Source organism: Salvelinus alpinus, chromosome 3 (genome assembly GCF_045679555.1).
Source record: "Salvelinus alpinus chromosome 3, SLU_Salpinus.1, whole genome shotgun sequence".
Lineage (NCBI taxonomy): Eukaryota > Metazoa > Chordata > Actinopteri > Salmoniformes > Salmonidae > Salvelinus > Salvelinus alpinus.
In genome coordinates this window covers 30,613,301-30,634,929 of record NC_092088.1, presented here as the reverse complement: position 1 = coordinate 30,634,929, position 21,629 = coordinate 30,613,301, and the positions used below count along the sequence as shown (strand labels likewise).

General features: G+C 41.0%; 1 protein-coding gene across 4 annotated transcripts; it reads right to left on the bottom strand.

The window, feature by feature from the left end:
* Positions 1-232: 232 nt before the first annotated feature.
* On the bottom strand, positions 233-21,317 carry LOC139569621 (transforming growth factor beta-1-induced transcript 1 protein-like). Of its 4 annotated transcripts, XM_071390992.1 has the most exons (13): positions 21,034-21,187; positions 18,443-18,493; positions 17,908-18,065; positions 17,409-17,473; positions 9,172-9,311; positions 8,790-8,889; positions 5,868-5,952; positions 5,061-5,153; positions 4,291-4,473; positions 3,779-3,952; positions 3,399-3,480; positions 1,590-1,738; positions 233-1,407 (listed from the first exon to the last, which is right to left on the bottom strand). In XM_071390992.1, the coding sequence occupies exons 1-13, from the start codon at positions 21,044-21,046 to the stop codon at positions 1,141-1,143; spliced, it is 1,560 nt and encodes a 519-aa protein (XP_071247093.1). In that variant the 5' UTR covers positions 21,047-21,187; the 3' UTR covers positions 233-1,140. The 4 variants fall into 4 exon arrangements, with proteins under 4 accessions (XP_071247093.1, XP_071247094.1, XP_071247095.1 ...); XM_071390993.1 differs by lacking the exon at positions 18,443-18,493 and having other exon boundaries at positions 21,034-21,317; XM_071390994.1 differs by lacking the exon at positions 5,061-5,153.
* Between the last annotated feature and the right edge of the window lie 312 nt (positions 21,318-21,629).

The following is a 21,629-nucleotide window of genomic DNA, read 5'->3' as shown; positions in this document are numbered from 1 at the left end:
GCGGGGCCGCTGGAAAAAACTATACATGCACATGCGCATTCCCTCTGTGAATTAGAACATGCATGTTTGCATGCAAGATCCATAATTATGGTACAGTCTAAAATATTACTGGTAATAAGGATGTTAACAACAGTCAGAACAAAATGACAATAACGTCCATTGCTTGTTTCTACGTGCAAATAAGAATGGATGTTTATTTCTTGAAACAGAATAAATTCCCTCAACACCAAAGTCAGGGCAGAACAAAATTGTGTTTATTTTACTCTTTGGTATTCTTTATACATAATTGCATAGCACAATGGTGAAAAAACATTGTAAAATCTTTGGCACTACAACTGTGATACCTGGTAGCCTCAAATTTAAAATAGACAATATATCAATATAGAAATGCAATAGCAGTGATAATTATACTTTGCAATGTAAAGCAAATATATTAAATGGGTTTTTATTAAAAAATCCTTCATCAAAATGTTCATAAAAAGGTTCCATTCGAGACCATCAAAAATGTAAATTTCTAATAATTCAGTGGTCAATATTCCATTTGATAGGTCATGGATTTACATACACCATGTGATAACAACTTTCTATTATTTTCTCTTTGGAAAACTTCCTCAAAAGTTTAGCTATGGCTTCTGCATTGGTCCTCTATGTGTCTTGGAGAACTATGCTCCCTTCTCACTCAAATATTTTTGTTGGGCTCTGTGTACCCTGCGAACAAAAGTAGTTGAAATGTTCATTATGACATAATTTCAACCAGTTTTGCCTGCATGGTACCAGTCTAATAGAGAATTGGATTGTCTTAGACTTTTCTCTCTCTCCCTTTCTCTTTCTAGTCACTAATGTTGTCTTATAACCCAGAAAGAGTCCAGCTCTGATCTCTCTCTCATTCTCTGCGACAAAACAAAATGGCTGACAGATATTTGTTCAACTTCGCAACTAGAAAAGAGCTGGGTCGTATTCATTAGGCACCAAACGCATTGAAACAGGGACGGACTTGGACTTGTCCAATAAGAAATGCTCATTTACGTTTTCTGTTGCAAAACATTTTAAATTGTTATGTGCCCTAATGAACACGACATACACCTGGTATGGGAGTTATGGAAGAAGAAAACATAGGATGGACAGTGTCCTTCTCGGTGCTCAGCCGAAGAGTTTGATGAAGCAGGGGTGGCAGTAGGGCTTGTTCTCCTGCTCTTTGAAACAGCCCTTGCTGAGGGGCTTGAGGCAGAAGTGGCACACCAGGTGGTGCGGGTGGAATTTGGCACCCATGGCGGTGACGCAGCGGCCCAGGATGGGCTGTTGGCACGCCTGGCACATGCTGCCGCGCGACTGGTGGTAGTGGGCCTCGCACAGCGGCTGGCCCTCGTGCTCAAAGAAGCTGCCGTTGACGAAGGGGCAGTAGCACTCCTGCAGACACGACAAAAGGCAAAGGGAGTTGAGTTGGAGATGAACGTGATAAAAAAAAATGTGTGGTGCGTGGTTTGTGTGGTGTTCAATTCACATTCGTAACAAGTGTCCGTGTTAGGCCAATCTTTGTCCTTATTGACATAAAGACACAGACCCCACCCCTGACAATCACACACACTTACCCTGCACACAAAGCACTGCGGGTGCCACAGGGAGTTGAGGGCAGATATGTAGTTCTCCAGGATTGGCTGGGTGCATCCTTGGCAACGGGAGGCGAAGAGGGACAAGAAGCACTGCTGGCAGTACTGCTGACCCTCGCGGTCATGGAAACCTACAGAGAGGGGAGGAGACACAGGCGGTTAAGTATTATGTAAAACAATCGGCCTCCCGGGTGGCGCAGTGGTCTAGAGCACTGCATCGCAGTGCTATGCTGCGCCACCAGAGTCTGGGTTCGCGCCCAGGCTCTGTCGCAGCCGGCCGCGACCGGGAGGTCCGTGGGGCGACGCACAATTGGCTTAGCGTCGTCCGGGTTAGGGAGGGTTTGGCCGGTAGGGATATCCTTGTCTCATCGCGCTCCAGCGACTCCTGTGGCGGGCCGGGCGCAGTGCGCGCTAACTGAGGGGGGCGGGTGCACGGTGTTTCCTCCGACACATTGGTGCGGCTGGCTTCCGGGTTGGAGGCGCGCTGTGTTAAGAAGCAGTGCGGCTTGGTTGGGTTGTGCTTCGGAGGACGCATGACTTTCGACCTTCGTCTCTCCCGAGCCCGTACGGGAGTTGTAGCGATGAGACAAGATAGTAATTACTAGCGATTGGATACCACGAAAATTGGGGAGAAAAGGGGATAAAATTTAAATTTAAAAAATAAAAAAAAAAAAAGTATTATGTAAAACAAATCAAGAAACATAGAAAATGTATTCCAAATACATGGTAGTACATTTACATTCACTCATTGAAATATATGCCAAAATACATGCCAAATTGGAAGTAATGAAGTAATACGTGTGTGTAAGCCTCAGTAGTAGGGTCATTCCATGAAAAGAGGGCCTTTTGCGTAGTGTAATATTATTTTTTATAAAAATTGTAAACTTCATAAAAAACACGAACAAAGGCTCTAAAAATCACCCAAATACATCATTTTAGAAACGGCAACGCTCTCAGTATAGTGATGCAGGTCTTTAGATGTTGTACACATGAAATTGTGTCATTCCGAACTTTATCCGTAATGTTATATTCCATTTTGGTGGACTTGAGCGATAGTTTTCCGTATGGGAGCATGCACATGCTTTCTCGTTCCCATTGTAGTGATAGAAAGCAAGCTTAACAAAAAGACAAAAGTTGTTCAAACATTTCTATCCCATCTATCTATGGGTAATAGGGTTGACATGTTATGTTCAAACGCTTTCTACCACAAAACACCAGCAAATGGCCAAAAAGAGTAGAACCAGCTCACCTGCTTTTACACTATGATTTGACTCTTACCTGTTCAATGTTTCTTTTTAATATTTTTTTTAAAGGAATGGTTTCCCTATATTAAAACGAGAGTTCAGTTCATGAAACAGGATTGACCTTAAAATGAGGGACAAATGTAAATGAATCACTTATCATATAAAATAAATAATAATCTTAAAAAATGACTTTGTCAAAGCAACAAAAGAACTAGGGCAAAAAGAAGATGAGAACAAAAGAAGATGGTGAATACTTGGGGAAATGTAGGGGTTAAGTGGGTTAAAATCTTCCTTAAGTCAGAAAAACTGGAAAATGTATTTATATTATTAAAAGACACTTCATTTAATATAGCAGGCTTTTAAAATTCAATATTGGTACACAATTTTTCAAATATCAAAGGGCTGCAAAAGGCACTCTATTTGTGGAACAACAAAGTAAGTGTGTTTTCTGGTGTTGTATTGCTGAGGACCATGGAACAAAACAACCCATAGTTCATTATTGTCTACATCCCAGTGTGGCCCTTGGCAGGAAGCGTGGGTTTATTACCTTCCTCTCCGAATGCCCGGCTGCACTTGACGCAACAGAAACACTCCGGGTGCCAATTCTTGTCCAGGGCGGTGACCATTTTCTACACAGGCAACACAGAAAACTGTTTTTTATGGCTTCAGGTGGCATACACACTTTGTAAGGGCTGTATAACTAAGGCTAATATCACTGGACATGTTAATGAAAACAAGGAGTGTAATGGAGGAAATTAGTTATATACAGTAGGTAAACACAATGTATTAATTTTGACACCATTTTATGTAAGTACATAGACATTTGTGGTGAAGTAGACCGTATACACACACACACACATGCACGCACACACACACTCCTGCACACACACAAACAAACACACACACAGTGTCAGGTGGAGGTTTTACATTGAGAATGGGCTTGTTGCAGTGTGCGCAGTGGGGAGAGTAGAGGGTAAAGTAGTCCGACTCGCAGTACGGCTGACCGTCCTTTTCGAAGAAGTTCCGGCTGCCCAGTTCTGTCTCACACTCTGAGCACACAAAGTGTTCCGGGTGCCATACCCGCCCCAGAGCAGTCACCACCTGGAGGGTCAAAGGTGAAAGGTCAGTAATTTAATGGTTATTCACACTACTGAACCGAATCGAGCCAAACTGTGCTGAGCTGGCCTGGTTACGCATCCACCATAGTTACTGGAACCATGCTGCACAGGACAGTGTTAAAAAAAAAAACATTCGAGCCAGCACAGTGGGGTTTGGGTTGGCACAAGTGTGAAAAGGGTACTGGCTTGCCCATAGATTAAGCACAAATGTGATGCATTTCATGTGAAACAGAACAAAGTTAAGAACTTTCTTAGCAAAAATTGTTACGTTCTACAAGGTACAGGAAGAATCTCCACAATGGGACAGTGTTGAGCGATCACCTGTCCTACAACCGGTTTCTGACAGGCCGAGCAGCTACCCTTGGAGGATGTGGGGACTCCCTGCCTGGTTAAATCCGATTGGAGGAGCCCCAGCATGCTGTCCAATGAGCCGCCGGAAGAGGCTTGTGGGGGCGGGACCGGATGCTGTGGTACTGTGATCACTGGTGTGACAGCTGGAGCTGGCTAATAAGAGAGAAGGAGAGTTAGATAACATACCAATGATCACCTGTGACACAAATGTCAATGTGATTAGGATGCATTAGGACCAGAGAGTGCATGGTGATTCTTGTCATGCTTTTGAATTAGTTGAACTGAACGGGCGTTCCGAGTCATCTATGTTGCAGTCGCACTGCACTGATTATTAGATACAATACCTGGTGAAGTCATCGGGCATTGTGAGATCTGAACCCATACTCACATAGCATCTCAGAGTATGAGCGCTGATCTCTGATCGGTTTTGCCTTTTAAATAGAAATGAATAAGAGGGGGGAACTGATCCTAGATCAGCACTCCTACTCTGGGAAGCTTTGTGAATACTGCCCTGAGACCAGTAACATCTCAGGGAACTAAATCAATATGATATGGCAATCTTCTGAGTCATTCCGACTCATCGACTGCAATAGAGACGACTTGGAACACAACCGTTGACACCGGCAAGCAGACAGGGAAGGACAGAGACAGACAAGCATATACTTGTAAACAGAGAGTAAAGCTCAATTCAGAGTGCACAGCCGCAGAGACGCGACAGTCCGCGCGGCCCATTTACGAACCTCATGTAACTGGCTGTTATCAAGTCGCGGGCGACGTACGTCACAATAGACCGCATGGCTCTGCGGCTCCGCAGTTTTGAACTCTGTAGCGTTCTTAATGCGTAGAGCATGAGTGGATAACGATAGACAAGCAGAGAGAGAAAGAGGACTATATATAAATGCAATGCATCAAGAACATTGTACTGTATATACAGTATTATAAGATGATCTGCAACATTTTTGGGACGCAAAAGAGTACAGATTTGTGCAAAAATACAGTAAACATCATTATAATCTGGCAGCGGGATTTCATTTTTTACTTTTCTACAACAATGTGTGTTCGGCAAACTGAGCGGTAGCCTAGTGGTTAGCGTTGGGACAGTAACCGAAAGGTTGGTGGATCGAATCCCCGAGCTGACAAGGTAAAAATCTGTTGTTCTGCCCCTAAGGAAGGCAGTTAACCCACTGTCCCCCGGGCGCCGAAGATGTGGATGTCGATTAAGGCTGCCCCCCGCACCTCTCTGATTCAGAGGGGTTGGGTTAAATGCGGAAGACACATTTCAGTTGAAGGCATTCAGTTGTACAACTGACTAGGTACCCCCCTTTCCCCCCAATGCATAAAAAGATGTCACCTGATCACACACTTTGTTGAAGGAAAGTTTAAAGTTCAATTACACTGGCAGATTATAATGAGGTTTAAAGTATTTTTGCACAAATCTGTACTCTTTTGCGTCACAAAAATGTTGTCCGTAGCGAACTAAACTGTGCAGTAGCGTACAGGCTGTAGTGTTTAATGTGAAGTGTACAGGTTGGTAGTGGGGCTCTTACTGTGCTCTGGACTCTGAAGTCAGACAGAGAGGCCATGAGTTTGTCCAGCTCAAGTGTAGCTGAGGTGGCTGACGGCTTCACCGAACTGAATGAATTAATACATTTATTTTATCATTTAAAACACAAGTTAAGCTTTTCCAGTTGGAGAGACAACATTTCAGACATAAAAAATGATAAAGGATGAACACAACTAGAGTACAGGATCGTGTTCATTAGTCAAACGGGAAAAAATGGACTGAAACAGGAAGAGACTACCTTAACTTAAGAAAATAATAAACATTCATTTTCCATTGCAAAACATTTGTAAAAGCATTCCCTAATGAACACAACTTTGGAAGGAGTTAAAGGGACAATCGGCAGTTGCTACATCCATATTTGGACTTATACATTAATTATATATACCCATTGATTCTTGAAGAGAATCCTCTTAAACCACTCAAGTCAAGTATTGCTGTAGCAGTATGCTTAGGGTCATTGTCCTGCTGGAAGGTGAACCTCCGTCCCAGTCTCAAATCTCTGGAAGACTGAAACATGTTTCCCTCAAGAATTTCTCTGTATTCATCATTCCTTCAATTCTGACCAGTTTCCCAGTCCCTGTCGATGAAAAATATCACCACAGCATGATGCTGCCACCACCATGCTTCACTGTGGGGATGGTGTTCTCAGGGTGATGAGAGGTGTTGGGTTTGTGCCAGACATAGTGTTTTTCTTGATGGCCAAAAAGCTAAATTTTAGTCTCATCTGCCCAGAGTACCTTCTATCATATGTTTGTGGAGGCTCCCACATGCCTTTTGGCGAACACCAAACGTGTTCGCTTATTTTTTTCTTTATACAATGGCTTTTTCCTGGCCACTCTTCTGTAAAGCCCAGCTCTGTGGAGTGTACGGCTTAAAGGGGTCCTATGGACAGATACTCCAATCTCTGCTGTGGATCTTTGCAGCTCCTTAAGGGTTATCTTTGGTCTCTTTGTTGCCTCTCTGATTAATGCCCTCCTTGCCTCTGATTAATGCCCTCCTTGCACTCTGACATTTTTGAGAATTTTTTTATTTTATTTTTATTTTTTTATTTCACTTGCAGTATTTTCATTTCACTTCGACTATTTTGTGTATGTCCATTACATAAAATCCAAATAAAATCTATTTCAATTACAGGTTGTAATGCAACAATATAGAAAAAACACCAAGGGGGATGAATACTTCAGCAAGGCACTGTACACAGTACCAGTCAAAAGTTTGGACAAACCTACTTATTCAAGGGTTTTTTCTTTATTTTTACTATTTTCTACATTGTAGGATAATAGTGAAGACATCAAAACTATGAAATAACACATATGGAATCACGTAGTTACCAAATCAAAATATATTTTATATTTTAGATTCTTCAAAGTAGCCACCCTTTGCCTTGATGACAGGATTCTCTCAACCAGCATCATGAAGAATGCTTTTCCAACAGTATTGAAGGAGTTCCACATATGCTGAGCACTTGTTGGCTGCTTTTCCTTCACTTTAAGGTCCAACTCATTCCAAACCATCTCAATTGGGTTGAGGTTGAGTGATTGTGGAGGCCATTTCATCTGATGTAGCACTCCATCACTCTCTTTCTTGGTCAAATAGCCCCTACACAGCCTGGGGGTGTGTTGGGTCACTGTCCCGTTGAAAAACAAATTATATTCCCACTAAGCACAAACCAGATGGGATGGTGTATCGCTGCAGAATACTGTGGTAGCCATGCTGGTTAAGTGTGCCTTGAATTCTAAATAAATCCCAGACATTGTCACCAGCAAAGCACCCCCACACCATCATACCTCCCCCTCCATGCTTCACAGTGGGAACCACACATTTGGAGATAATTTGTTCACTTACTCACAAAGACATGGCGGTTGGAACCAAAAATAAAAAATTTGGACTCATCAGGCCAAAGGACAGATTTCCACCGGTCTAATTAATGTCCATTGCTCAAGTTTTTTGGCCCAAGCAAGTCTCTTCTTCTTATTGGTGTCCTTTAGTAGTGGTTTCTTTGCAGCAATTCGACCATGAAGGCCTGATTCACGCAGTCTCCTCTGAACAGTTGATGTTGAGAGCCAGCTTCATCAAAGCGCTTGATGGTTTTTGGGACTGCACTTGAAGAAACCGACCTTCATGTCTTAAAGTAATGATGGACTGTCATTTCTCTTTGCTTATTTGAGCTGTTCTTGCCATAATATGGACTTGGTCTTTTACAAAATAGGGTTATATTCTGTATACCACCCCTACCTTGTCACAACACAACTGATTGGCTCAAACGCATTAATAAGGAAAGAAATTCCACAAATTAACTTTTAACAAGGCACACGTGTTAATTGAAATGCATTCCAGGTGACTACCTCATGAAGCTGGTTGAGAGAATGCCAAGAGTGTGCAAAGCTGTCATCAAAACAAAGGGTGGCTACTTTGAAGAATCTCAAATATAAAATATATTTTGATTTGTTTAACACTTTTTTGGTTACTACATGACTCCATGTGTGTTATTTCATAGTTTTTTGATGTCTTCACTATTATTCTACATTGTAGAAAATAATAAAAATAAAGAAATACCCTGGAATGAGTAGGTGTGTCCAAACTTTTGACTGGTACTGTATATATTTTTTTATCTCATAAAATACTCTACAAACACCAGAAAATCAGCTACCAGTAATTTTAATTATGAAAATCTGTTCCCAAGTATTGAATGCATAATAGAGACATGATCATATACAAATGTCAGCAAGGTCCGAAATTATCGTTTTAGTCAAATATTATATCTGTTTGAGAATCTTGCGGTCAATTTGCAGTCTACAAATTATGTTCCGGCCCCCCGACCATCCGTTCAATAAATAAATTGACCCGCAGCTGAATCTAGTTGACGATCCCTGCTTTAGGGTATATGGAGGGTGTATATGGGTACCTGGGGTAGGGTGTTGTGACCTTGTCCTTGGACCCCTGGAACTCTTTTATCTTGTCCCTCTCATCCTTTTTAGTGGTGGGAAACTGGGCCAGAATCTCATCTACCAACCAAAGACAAAGATGAGCACACAAAGCATGAATACCACATGTAGAGAAAATGTTGCTCGCACACACACACACACACACACACACACACACACACACACACACACACACACACACACACACACACACACACACACACACACACACACACACACACACACACACACACACACACACACACACACACACCAGTATGAAGTTGACCTTGTTTACATCATCAAACAAACATTTACCAAACACTGTCCAGTGGAGGCTTGTGAGGGCAAGCCTATACTGACCTGTGATGTTGAACTGGGTGGCGTTGAGCTCCTGCAGAAGGTGGTCCAGTTCGCTGAGACCCCCTCCTAACACAGAGGAGGAGGAGAAGGCCGGAGGGGGAGGGTCCGCCATGCGGGGGGAGCGAGGCTTATTCACTGTGCTGGAGGGGAGATAGGGAGAGAGAGGGTGAGAGAAAGAGAGAGTGAAAAGGAGAGAGAGAGAGATGGGGAAAGAATGTTATAACTCAAACAAATTAATGGGGGGGGACTGAACCAACATTCATACACTACCATTCAAAAGTTTGGGGTCACTTAGAAATGTCCTAGTTTTCCATCAAAACATACATGAAATGAGTTGCGAAATGAATAGGAAATATAGTCAAGACGTTGACAAGGTTATAAATAATGATTTTTAATAATTGTGTCGTTCAAACTTTGCTTTTGTCAAAGAATCCTCCATTTGCAACAATTACAGCCCTGCAGACCTTTGGCATTCTAGTTGTCAATTTGTTGAGGTAATCACCGCATGCTTCCTGAAGCACCTCCCACAAATTGGATTGGCTTGATGGGCACTTCTTAAGTACCATACGGTCAAGCCGCTCCCACAACAGCTCAATAGGGTTGAGATCCGGTGACTGTGCTGATAGAATACCAGCTGACTGCTTCTTCCCTAAATAGTTCTTGCATAGTTTGGAGCTGTGCTTTGGGTCATTGTCCTGTTATAGGAGGAAATTGGCATACAGGGTATGGCATGGCGTTGCAAAATGGAGTGATAGCCTTCCAAGATCGCTTTTACCCTGTACAAATCTCCCACTTTACCACCCCCAATGCACCCCCAGACCATCACATTGCCTCCACCATGCTTGACAGATGGCGTCAAGCACTTCTCCAGCATCTTTTAATTTCTTCTGCGTCTCACAAATGTTCTTCTTTGTGATCCGAACACCTCAAACTTAGATTTGTCTGTCCATAACACTTTTTTCCAATCTTCCTCTGTCCAGTGTCTGTGTTCTTTTGCCCATCTTAATCTTTTATTTTTATTGGCCAGTCTGAGATATGTATTTTTTTTCCCAACTCTGCCTAGAAGGCCAGCATCCCGTAGTCGCCTCTTCACTGTTGACGTTGAAACGGGTGTTTTGCGGGTACTATTTAATGAAGCTGCCAGTTGAGGACTTGTGAGGCATCTGTTTCTCAAACTAGACACTCTAATGTACTTGTCCTCTTGCTCAGTTGTGCACCGGGGCCCCACACTCCTCTTTCCATTCTGGTTAGAGCCCGTTTGCGCTGTTCTGTGAATGGAGTAGTACACAGCGTTGTACGAGATCTTCAGTTTCTTGGCAATTTCTCGCATGAAATAGCCTTCATTTCTCAGAACAAGAATAGACTGACGAGTTTCAGAAGAAAGTTCTTTGTTTCTGGCCATTTTAAGCCTGTAATCGAACCCACAAATGCTGGTGCTCCAGGTTCTCAACTAGTCTAAAGAAGGCCAGTTTTATTGCTTCCTTAATCAGAACAAGTATTCAGCTGTGCTAACATAATTGCAAAAGTGTTTTCTAATGATCAATTAGCCTTTTAAAATGATAAACTTGGATTAGCTAACACAACATAACATTGGAACACAAGAGTGATGTTTGCTGATAATGGGCCTTTGTACGTTTATGTAGATATTCCATAAAGAATCTGCCGTTTCCAGCTACAATAGTCATTTACAACATTAACAATGTCTACACTGTATTTCTGATCAATTCAATGTTATTTTAATGGACTTGTGCTTTTCTCAAAAATGTGCTTTTCTTTCAAAAACAAGGACATTTCTTAGTGACCCCAAACTTCTGAACGGTAGTGTATATTCAACAATATGATTTAAATATTTTATAAACATTCATAAATATAGTGTATATAAAAATGGACCTGATGCCCTGCTGGTTTGTTACAGGAATGCACATTCTTGGCACCCGAATAATCCGGACCCTGTTTGCAAACCCTCTTAGAGTAAAACTACTGAAAAATAACCCTATCATGTATAAAGTATAAACTCCACAATGTAGCATTTACATTGGGACACCGCAAAACCAATATTCGGAAGCCAGTCTTTGGCTGGTTTTTCACATCAACAAAAGACCATCAATCAAAGTAATTCAATCAAGTTGGGGGGAAATCATGCAATGTTGTCTATCTAATCTGATATCATACCCATGTGAACCTAAATCGATTATTATAATTTGTGGAAAACATGGGTTCATGCAAGGCCTATCGAAGCAAATATATTTTCAAGAGAGATAGGGTTGGCAGGATCCCAAATGATCCAGTTTTGAGAATATTAGCTGCATATCCAGAGACCAAAAAACTGAAGGGACATGTTTTATTTGCAAGGGCTATTGAGTTGAGGATCGTGTGGTGGTTGCTTCATTGCATGCTTCTATCCAACTGTTGCCAATCGTAGGTTATGTATCCTACCGCGTCAGACAGGGCAGTCTATGCACCAAAAGGCCAAAGCTTACCAAAAGCAACATTTGAAGAAAGCGGCAGTAGCCCAATGATGATAGTAAAATGATGCTTTGTTACATGTAACCACACAGTTTGGCAATTTTGGACTGACAGTGAAGCAACCACCACAGAATCATCAACTCAATACCCCCTGCAAATAAAAAATGTGTCCAGCTGGTCACTCTTCCACCGACCAACAGCGAGGTGGAGCTCCGGCTGGAGGCCCTTCCACCAGCGAAGAACGAGGTGGACCACCAGCTAGAGGCCTTTCCACCAACAAACAATGAGGTGGAGCTACGTCTGGAGGCCCTTTGACCAGTTAAGAACGAGGTGGAGCTCTTGTACATTACTGTAAAGAAAGCACTTTTTTACAGTAATATACTGTTAAACCAAGTTTCTTTGGTATTTACAGTAACATACTGTAACGTTTTTTACAGTAACTTACAGGTAACGGCTGCCAGTAAGTTACAGTAAAAACAAGTTACGGTTTAAGCAGGGTAATGTACTATTATGATGACTATTATGATTTTATTTCACATTAAGTAAAAAAAAAAAAACGGATATTGACAAGATTGGACATGTATGTCACAAAGGCAACCCCATTACAGTAAACATGTATCCAAAATGAAGTTACCCGCGTCTTTTTGATGGGGGGTGGGGGGGGTTCCACACTGATGTACTAAAATTGCATTGGGCAACACAGTACTCAAATACAATAATATATGCCATTTACCTAACAGGCGCTTTTATCCAATAACAACAGTGAATCCACACATTTTTGTATGTGACCCCAGTGGGAAACGAAACCACAACTCTGGTGTTGCTAGTGCCATGCTCCTACCAACTGAGCCACACAGGACCACTACAATACATAAGTACAATACAATACTGTAAAATACAATACAGGTAGAAGGTCCCCATGAGTGTGCCAACCTCCTTTAGGCCATGGATGAGGCATGCAATGACATCAACCCTGACCTACTGTGTCAGGTTTGGATTCTCCATGCCAAAAGATTTTTCTCCAGATGCATGAACAATGAGGACATTTATTGTGATGTCGATGAGAACCTATGCCCAAATGCTCAAGACAGGCTTGAACCAAACTAGTGCCTGCTAATAAAACATTATTTATTTATTTTAAACCTTGTTTCTTTCAATTATTTCATTTGTTTCATTTGATTACAGTACACCTACAGTGCCTTCAGAAAGAACACTGAACAAAAATATAAACAAAACACGTAAAGTGTTGGTTCCATGTTTCATGATCTGAAGAAAAAAAAAAAAATAGAAATGTTTCTTATGCACAAAAAGCTTATTTCTCTCAAATCTTGTGCACAAATGTTTTATATCCCTGTTAGTGAGCATTTCTCCTTTGCCAAGATAATCCATCCATATCAAGAAACAGCATGATCATTACACAGGTGCACCTTATGCTGGGGACGATAAAAGACAATAGAAGGCCACAATAAAAGGCCACTTTATGCTGGGGACAATAAAAGACCACTTTTTGTAACAAAAACAATGCCACAGTGCAATTGTTTTGAGTTTTGAGGGAGCGTGCAATTGTCATGCGCACAACAGGAATGTCCACCAGAGCTGTTGCCAGAGCATTTAATGTTAATTTCTCAACCATAAGCTGCCTCTAACGTCGTTTTATAGAATTTGGCTGTACTTCCAACCGGCCTCACAACCACAGACCACGTGTAACCACGCCAGCCCAGGACCTCCACATTCGGCTTCTTCACCTGTGGAATTGTCTGAGGGAGTATTTCTGTCTGTAATGAAGCCCGTTTGAGGGGGAAAACTCATTCTGATTGGCTGGGCCTGGCTCACCCATGGCTACACCAGTGCCCAGTCATGTGGAATCCATAGATTAGGGCCTCATTTATTTATTTAATGATTTCCGTATATGAACTGAAACTCAGTAAAATATTTGAAAGTGTTGAATCTTGAGTTTATATTTTTTCTCACCCATCAACACACAATACCCCAGAGATCATCAATTAGATTCAGCCGCCAGAAGATTTTTTCTTGAGTGGATGGTCGGGGGCTGGAACATAATTAGAAGTCATTTGTAGACTGCAAATTGACCGCAAGAGGCCCAAACAGATATAATGTTTGACTAAAACATAATAATTTGTATACGATCACGTGTCTCTATATTATGCGTGGGAATACTTAGTAACAGTTCTCTTAAATTAAAATCACTTGTGACAAACAAAGGAGATGATCTTGGACTTCAGGAAACAGCAGAGGGAGCACCCCCCTATCCACATCGACGGGACAGTAGTGGAGAGGGTAGAAAGTTTTAAGTTCCTCGGCGTACACATCACGGACAAACTGAATTGGTTCACCCACACAGACAGCGTGGTGAAGAAGGTGCAGCAGCGCCTCTTCAACCTCAGGAGGCTGAAGAAATTCGGCTTGTCACCAAAAGCACTCACAAACTTTTACAGATGCACAAACGAGAGCATCCTGTCGGGCTGTATCTCCGCCTGGTACGGCAACTGCTCCGCCCACAACCGTAAGGCTCTCCAGGGGGTAGTGAGGTCTGCACAACGCATCACCGGGGGCAAACTACCTGCTCTCCAGGACACCTACACCACCCGATGTCACAGGAAGGCCATAAAGATCATCAAGGACAACAACCACCCGAGCCAGTGCCTGTTCACCCCGCTATCATCCAGAAGGTGAGGTCAGTACAGGTGCATCAAAGCAGGGACCGAGAGACTGAAAAACAGCTTCTATCTCAAGGCCATCAGACTGTTAAACAGCCACCACTAACATTGAGTGGCTGCTGCCAACATACTGACTCAACTCCAGCCACTTCAATAATGGACAAATTGATGTAAATAATGTATCACTAGCCACTTTAAACAATTCCACTTAATATAATGTTTACATACCCTACATTACTCATCTCATATGTATATACTGTACTCGATACCATCTACTGCATCTTGCCTATGCTGTTCTGTACCATCACTCATTCATATATTTTTATGTACATATTCTTCATCCCTTTACACTTGTGTGTATAAGGTAGTTGTTGTGAAATTGTTAGGTTAGATTAATCATTGGTTATTACTGCATTGTCGGAACTGGAAGCACAAGCATTTGGTTACTACATGATTCCATATGTGTTAATTCATAGTTTTGATGTCTTCACAAAATAGTAAAATAAAGAAAAACCCTGGAATGAGTAGGTGTGTCCAAACTTTTCACTGGTACTGTAAATATTATTTGGGGGGGTGGGGTCAGAAAACTTTGAGGGACAGTTGGGGAACCCTGCCATACCCTATAATGACAAAAGTGAAAACATGTTTTTGATAAATGTTTGCAAAGTGATTGAAAATTAAATACAGAAACAACTCATTTACATAAGTATTCACACCTCTGAGTCAATACCTTGTTGAAGTATATGGGTTAAATAAACTAAAAATAAATTAAATCTACTTGAAAATCTATGGCAAGACCTGAAAATTATTAGCAACAGAATTTTGAAAAGAATAATTGGCAAATGTTGCAAAATCTTGGTGTGGAAAGCTCTTAGAGACTTACCCAGAAAGACTCACAGCTATAATCGCTGCCAAAGGTGATTCTAATGTGTACTGACTCACGGGGTTGAATACTTATCTAATCAAACTATATTTGTGTTTTATTTGTCATATATATATATATTTTTTTTTACAAATGTTAGAATCTTTCTTCCACTTTGACATTACAGTAATTTGTGTAGATTGTTGACAATGAAAGAACCAATGGGATGCTCGAGGGGGAGCGGAGGGCGTTCCTGCAGGAATGCCCACACGAAGGAACGCCCCGAATTGCAGGCTGCAGCTGCACACTAGTGGTGAAAATAGCACCAAAGCAAATTTAAAAAACTGGAACATAATGGGCTGTTGAGCTAAGGAAATCTCCCACTTTTTTTAACACATATTTATTGGTAACGTTCAGACTCCCATCCGTGCTTTAGCTGTGGCACATGCTCAGTATGTCACCAAATGTTTGGCCGCAGCCTTTTTGACAACAATCTACAGAAGTAAATTCATTAAGATTTAAGCTGTGGTGTAAGACAGATAAGGATGTTTTTAAAAGACAGTAAGGGAGGGATAGTTGGATATTTCTTTACAGTAAAGTATGGCTGAAACTAATAGCAGTGTTTTCTCTCAAAGACCAAGAGTACTGAAGGAAAAATGCTGATTCTACAGACCAAAACGAGTCTAAAAGTAGTATGCACTGCAAGCATATCTCTCTCCTATTCCTTCATTACTTACTTACAAGTCAGACTTTTCTGGTATGTTATGAGTTTTATTTAATATCGTTCACTCAATTCTTGACTGTTACAACTTCTTCTCTCGAATGTTACAACTTGGACTCTGAGAGAGCAACAATTTATCACCAATATTGCTGTCTGTCAATCTTTCTTGTAAAATCATCCAGTGTTTCCGCTGCACTCAAGGTGCGCCACGGCAAAATCATTGACGCCACGCAACAACAAAAAATATGGAACATGAACAGATATTTCTGCTGAGGCACATTTTGAAGATGCTAGAACATTCCACGTGTATTTTTCCTCTGCAAACAAAACAAGTCATTATAATAGAAAAATCTAACAACCCCATAGTAGAATAGTTTATATATTTACCTAGTAGGCTTGTTGTTGTGTTCTATGCTAGATAAATAGTCCTCTCATGGCGCATTCATGTTATACGTGCCATAGGGAGGGAAACATGCATTCTGACAAGCAGGACAATGCACAACAATTCTTGCAATCGCGAAAACAGCAGTTTTAATGGCTTTTGTTGAAAAGAGGGGAATCCCAGCTTTCCATTCCTACTTTATTTATTTCTCAACTCCTAAATATGTGCGAACTGCACCATTTTAAACCCGGGACTTTCGCAGAAGCATGTTTTAAAGCACATTAGCGCTCTGCAATTCGCAGTGAGTGTATAGGGGAGAGTGGGACTAAATGTAACACCGGTCAATTGTAGGGTGACTTGGGATACAACGCCTCTCTACCTCAAAATAATTTATTTGGAATGACTTAAAAAATTGTGATGAGACAGATAAACAGGGAAAGTGTTGGGGGAAAAATTGTGACAAAGTGGTTTCTGTGAGAGCCCGGGTGGCGAGTTACCCCAAGTTACCCTTGGGTAGGCCTACATTATATTCAGCGTTTATGCAAGTGTTTTTGGGACATAAAATTCATTGATATGAAAATATCTAGTTAAAAGATCACATTTGAGATCTGGCTAATGATTCGCCCAATAGGGTAAATGCAGATAGGCAACCCGATGCTTCAGCCTATTTATTTGCACTTTGTTGCATCAGTTGGGCTAAAGGTGATCATGTTTATTGCTAATAGCATACTTGATAATATAGACAATGCATAGGCTATATACTGTACATGGCCCAATATGTTAAAATCATTTTAGCAAATAATTTTACCAATGTGTTATTGGGCTAATTTCTGGAGGAGGAAATTCTATTTTAGATGGTGTCAGCATACTTATTTTCATTCATTTTGGAGTAGAATGTCCTTTTTGTCCAGAACTGAGCTCCTTAGTCGTTCTACATAAGAATATAGAACTGAGACCCCCCCCCCCCGACCATATCCCCCCACTGCATAAGAATGTAGAATTCACCAAAACAAAGCCAGGGCCATAAACATTATTTCATATAGGGCTGTAAAATAATAGCCTGGTGGAACCAGCTTAATCGCTGCTGCTTTGACCACTAAAGTAACTAATAATAAAGGAAAATAGTACCTGTACAGTTGTTTGTCTGGGTTTGGGTTCTGAGAACCATTGGACTTCATTGCAGCAGACACCGTCTAAAAGAAAAGTTTGCACATTATAAACATAATTCACTTGTTTTTCAACCAGAAAGTCAATCTTCACTTTTGCTCTGAACTCAATGCTCACCCATCAACACAATACGAGTTATGGTACTTCATAACTATTCTAGAAAAACATTTAACTTTGACAAGTTGAGTTTCTAAGCAGGGTCTGATCCCTCCTTACTACCTATCCTCTTTTAGCACTTTATAATTATCTACAGTATAAGACACTTCCAACAGCCTGTTCTATGTTGACTTCTTTCTTTTACCTCACCTAGAGTAGGTAGAAGTTGGCCCTCACCACTGATTCAGGCTCAGATATATTTCCACCCCTCCTAATGGTTAAGGTTTGGGGCTAAGGTAATCTGATCCAAGTTGTTAAGTCTACCTCAAAACTCTTAAAATGTTTCCTATCTCAAACCTCTTACCTGCTGGGGTGTGTAAGCTGGAGGCGGTGGCCTGGTCTGGGCGTTGTCCTGAGGGCTGGCAGGCGCGGGGTCAGATTCCGCCGGGGGATCAGAGGTAAGCAGCACTGGGCACCTGGCCAGGGGAGAGCTGGTGCTCTCTAGGTCAGCGAGGAGGGCGTCTACAGAGTCAGAGAGGATGGGAGTGTGCATAGAATCTCAAAAAATCTATAGATTATATTTCTATTTCAATGGGAGTCTTTGTAGAGGAATTCAAGATGTTGTCACTCATACTGTGCAGTCATTCATTTTGCCTCGGAGGGTGGTTAGTACACAGGTATTGGCTGATACCTATGTTGATGGTTAATGCTGGTTAAATACAAGAAATTGGAGAAATGGGAATGGGAATGGGAATGGAAATTATAGAAGGAAAATAGGAGGGAAAAAATATGGAATAACAAAGGGATGAGGACATAGAAGCAAAGTATTTTGATACACTGAGAAACTACAGAAAGAGGGTGAAACACACAAACAAACATACATACAGACAGTTACGTACCAAACACAACAATACGAGGACTGAGAGGGTAGTTAGGTGAGTCAGGATCTCCTGAGGGTAGACAGACGGACTCAGTGACCAATCAGAGAGATGCAAATCAGACGCAGGCAGCAGAGAGGACACAGAGAGGCGGGCCAATTAGAGTGAGAATAACACATTGACCAATCAAAGCAAGGGACATCAAATAAGCAAACAAGCTAAAGTCACATGAAAAATATAACATTTCTGTAGACCTTTCTGGACATGCCAAAGTGATAAGGAAGCAGTGGAGGAAGGGTGTTTGTCAACTGATATTGAACTCAAACCTCATTTTCACGAGTAGTACATGCCATTTTAGTATTCCTCCATGGCATACTGCATTTTACAACAAATGATTGACATCATGGATGTATCCCTTTTATGGCCAAAACCAGGCCAATGTGTCTTATTGGATTATTAGACAAGCTTTTCTCCAAACTTACATGGTTTACTTTTGCACACCATGCAAAATCTGAAACAATAAATGAATTATCAAACCATATTTCCAGGAAAATCTATTTTGACAATAATATTTGTGGAAGATGCACAGAGCATCACTTCGTGCAACTTTTGAGCAACTTTGAAGCAACTTCAGAGCAAAATAAGGATATTTCGGAAAATGACTGTTTTACATTTTCAAAATTGAATATTTAGTTGAGGTCGGTGTATTTATTTTAGAGTTTATTTGGTGTTTATATGTACGTCACATTCATAATTTCTTGGTAAGAGTTAGACATATTAAACCTACATATGACTGGGGCTGGTGAGACTGCCTTTATCATCCCTGTCTGTGGTCATTTCTCCCACTGATGATTCACACTGGTACAAACATGTGGAGAGAATGTTGTTCGCTCGCTCGCGCACACACACACACACACACACACACACACACACACACACACACACACACACACACACACACACACACACACACACACACACACACACACACACACACACATTCTTTCTTACTCTCTCCCTCTCTTATACACACACACACACTTACAGACTGGACTGCTCATATAAGGAGTTGAAATTCTCTCAATGTGAAATATGACCATATTTAGAGCTCTGCCTGTCGACTGTTTGACTTGGCCATAGCCTCTCTTAACAAGTGGTCTTGCTGAAAAACCCCACAAGTCACACCAACCAAAGAGATCAACATACAACATAACACACAACACTACAGCATAAACACACTGACATAAACACTGTCCCCCTATTTGAGAAACACGTCGCCAGTCACCCAGCAACAACTGAACCTTGAAGTGCAATCCTATCCAGATGTGCTGAACCAGATGCAGACATTCTTCCTCGTGCTTGCTAAGCATAAAATCCCTCCGTTTTGAAATATGTTGCACACACTACTCTTCGAGCGAGTAGGCCACAAGAGCAAATGCTTTGTTCTCTGGTCTGGGACAGCACACAACCCTCCTATTTTCACTGAACTTCATGAGTCTTGGTGAGCCATCGTGGCCCTAGGCTATTTCAGTGCTAGATGAAGAGGGCTGGAACATTGCTTTCCATTCTGAAAGTTGCCACCATTTTTAAGAAAAGAGGGATAGATGTATCCCTCAACCTCTGTATCAATAGTCATTCGAAAGAGGCTCTTCTAACTATTAAATCCACCCAGTAGTTCACTAACACTAATGATAGTCACACTCTTTTCCCTGATGGCTGAATGAATTACATTGATATCTTTATTATGTTATGAAGCTCACTAAAGTCCATCTCTGACTCATCGATAGCATTATAGACAGAGAGGGCCTACAGAGGATGTCCAAGATCTAATTTTGATTGAATTTGTGGTTAGAGCTAGAAGCACTGCATGTTGACATAGGATACAGTTACATTAGTATACTTCTTGTTTTCCTTGCATATAGTTAAGGGAGCATGCTGTTTTACATTGCTGGAGTGGTAAAACAAAAATGTCACAAAATTAAGCTTTTCCTGATCTTCTTTCCTCCCTTAAAAAAGAGGAGCACAATGTAGAGAAAGCAAGATTTGAGTTGGAAGATAATATTTGAGTTGTTTTATGGTTAAAAAGGTTATTCAATTGAGACCAGCAGATTTTCACTAGATAACGATCTCTCATGAACATGGATTATAAGAGACCACCCATACAGTAGCTACTAGCTAGGCCTACATCTAATGTAGTCGATATACTGATACATTCAAAAGCTGACTCTATAGGCACAATAACAAAGACTTGAGGATAAGGGCTGTTTCTTTCAAGTCTAAAATGACCTGCTATAAGTAAAATGTTGCTTGATTAATAGGAATAGGACCCCAGATGCATTTTCAAACATCGTACTATTTATAGGTACTATCTTATACCTAATCATGTTCCTATCTATTATCATAGATTATAAGAAAACATTGTTTTCTAAACTATTCCATTTCAATGTCCATTTACTTTTGCTCCAAATTCCAGCAAAGATGGATCTCTTTCAAAAAAACTAAAATGTTACTTTTTTCATTGCCTCAGTAATCCAACCATCGTTCTTCAATTACATTAGATAGCGGAGCACGTAGCTACAATGTTTCAAAGAGGGTCAATTTGCAATACATACCCAAATCATCCATGGTAAATTCTGAAATTAGCTTTTTTTCCTCTTGATGTGAGAAAAGATTAATATGATCAGCATCAGCTTGTAGTGGATGGTTTATTCTATTGGATCTAGGTCGTCAAACGTCCATGGTATGGCTGGATATATTATCTCTGTAACAGGGTTATTGTCTGCGTTAGCCCCGAATAACTTTTTGGATTCCGTTATCTACTAACTATGCGAGTATAAAAAAAGGGCGTACCGTTTCTTTTCCTCCACGGCTCTCTTCCTGTATTATGCCTACTGGTACCACAGACTCGAGAAGGCGTAGTTAAATTACTGCGGTTACAACCAATGCGTTATATATACACACTAGATGACAACCAGAGGGCGATGCTTTGAAGCCACCACGCCTCCATCTTGGCACTCTCCTAACGGCGTAAAACATATTTTGTAAGCAATAGAAATGCATTAATTAATGTGAACATTTGTTTTTGACACGTTTATTATATTATAGACACCTTAATGCATACTTTCAAAGTATATTCTCTGAGCTAAACATATAAATAAAAAATTAACAAATATAAAAACAATTTCCTTATAGTATACTTTAAAAAAAA

Coding starts and splice junctions, on each gene's coding strand:
- LOC139569621 (XM_071390992.1), bottom strand. Junction 4,474..5,060: donor ATAACAGCCAGTTACATGAG/GTTCGTAAATGG, acceptor CTCTCTTATTAG/CCAGCTCCAGCTGTCACACC. Junction 1,739..3,398: donor CCGGGCATTCGGAGAGGAAG/GTAATAAACCCA, acceptor CCCTCTCTGTAG/GTTTCCATGACCGCGAGGGT.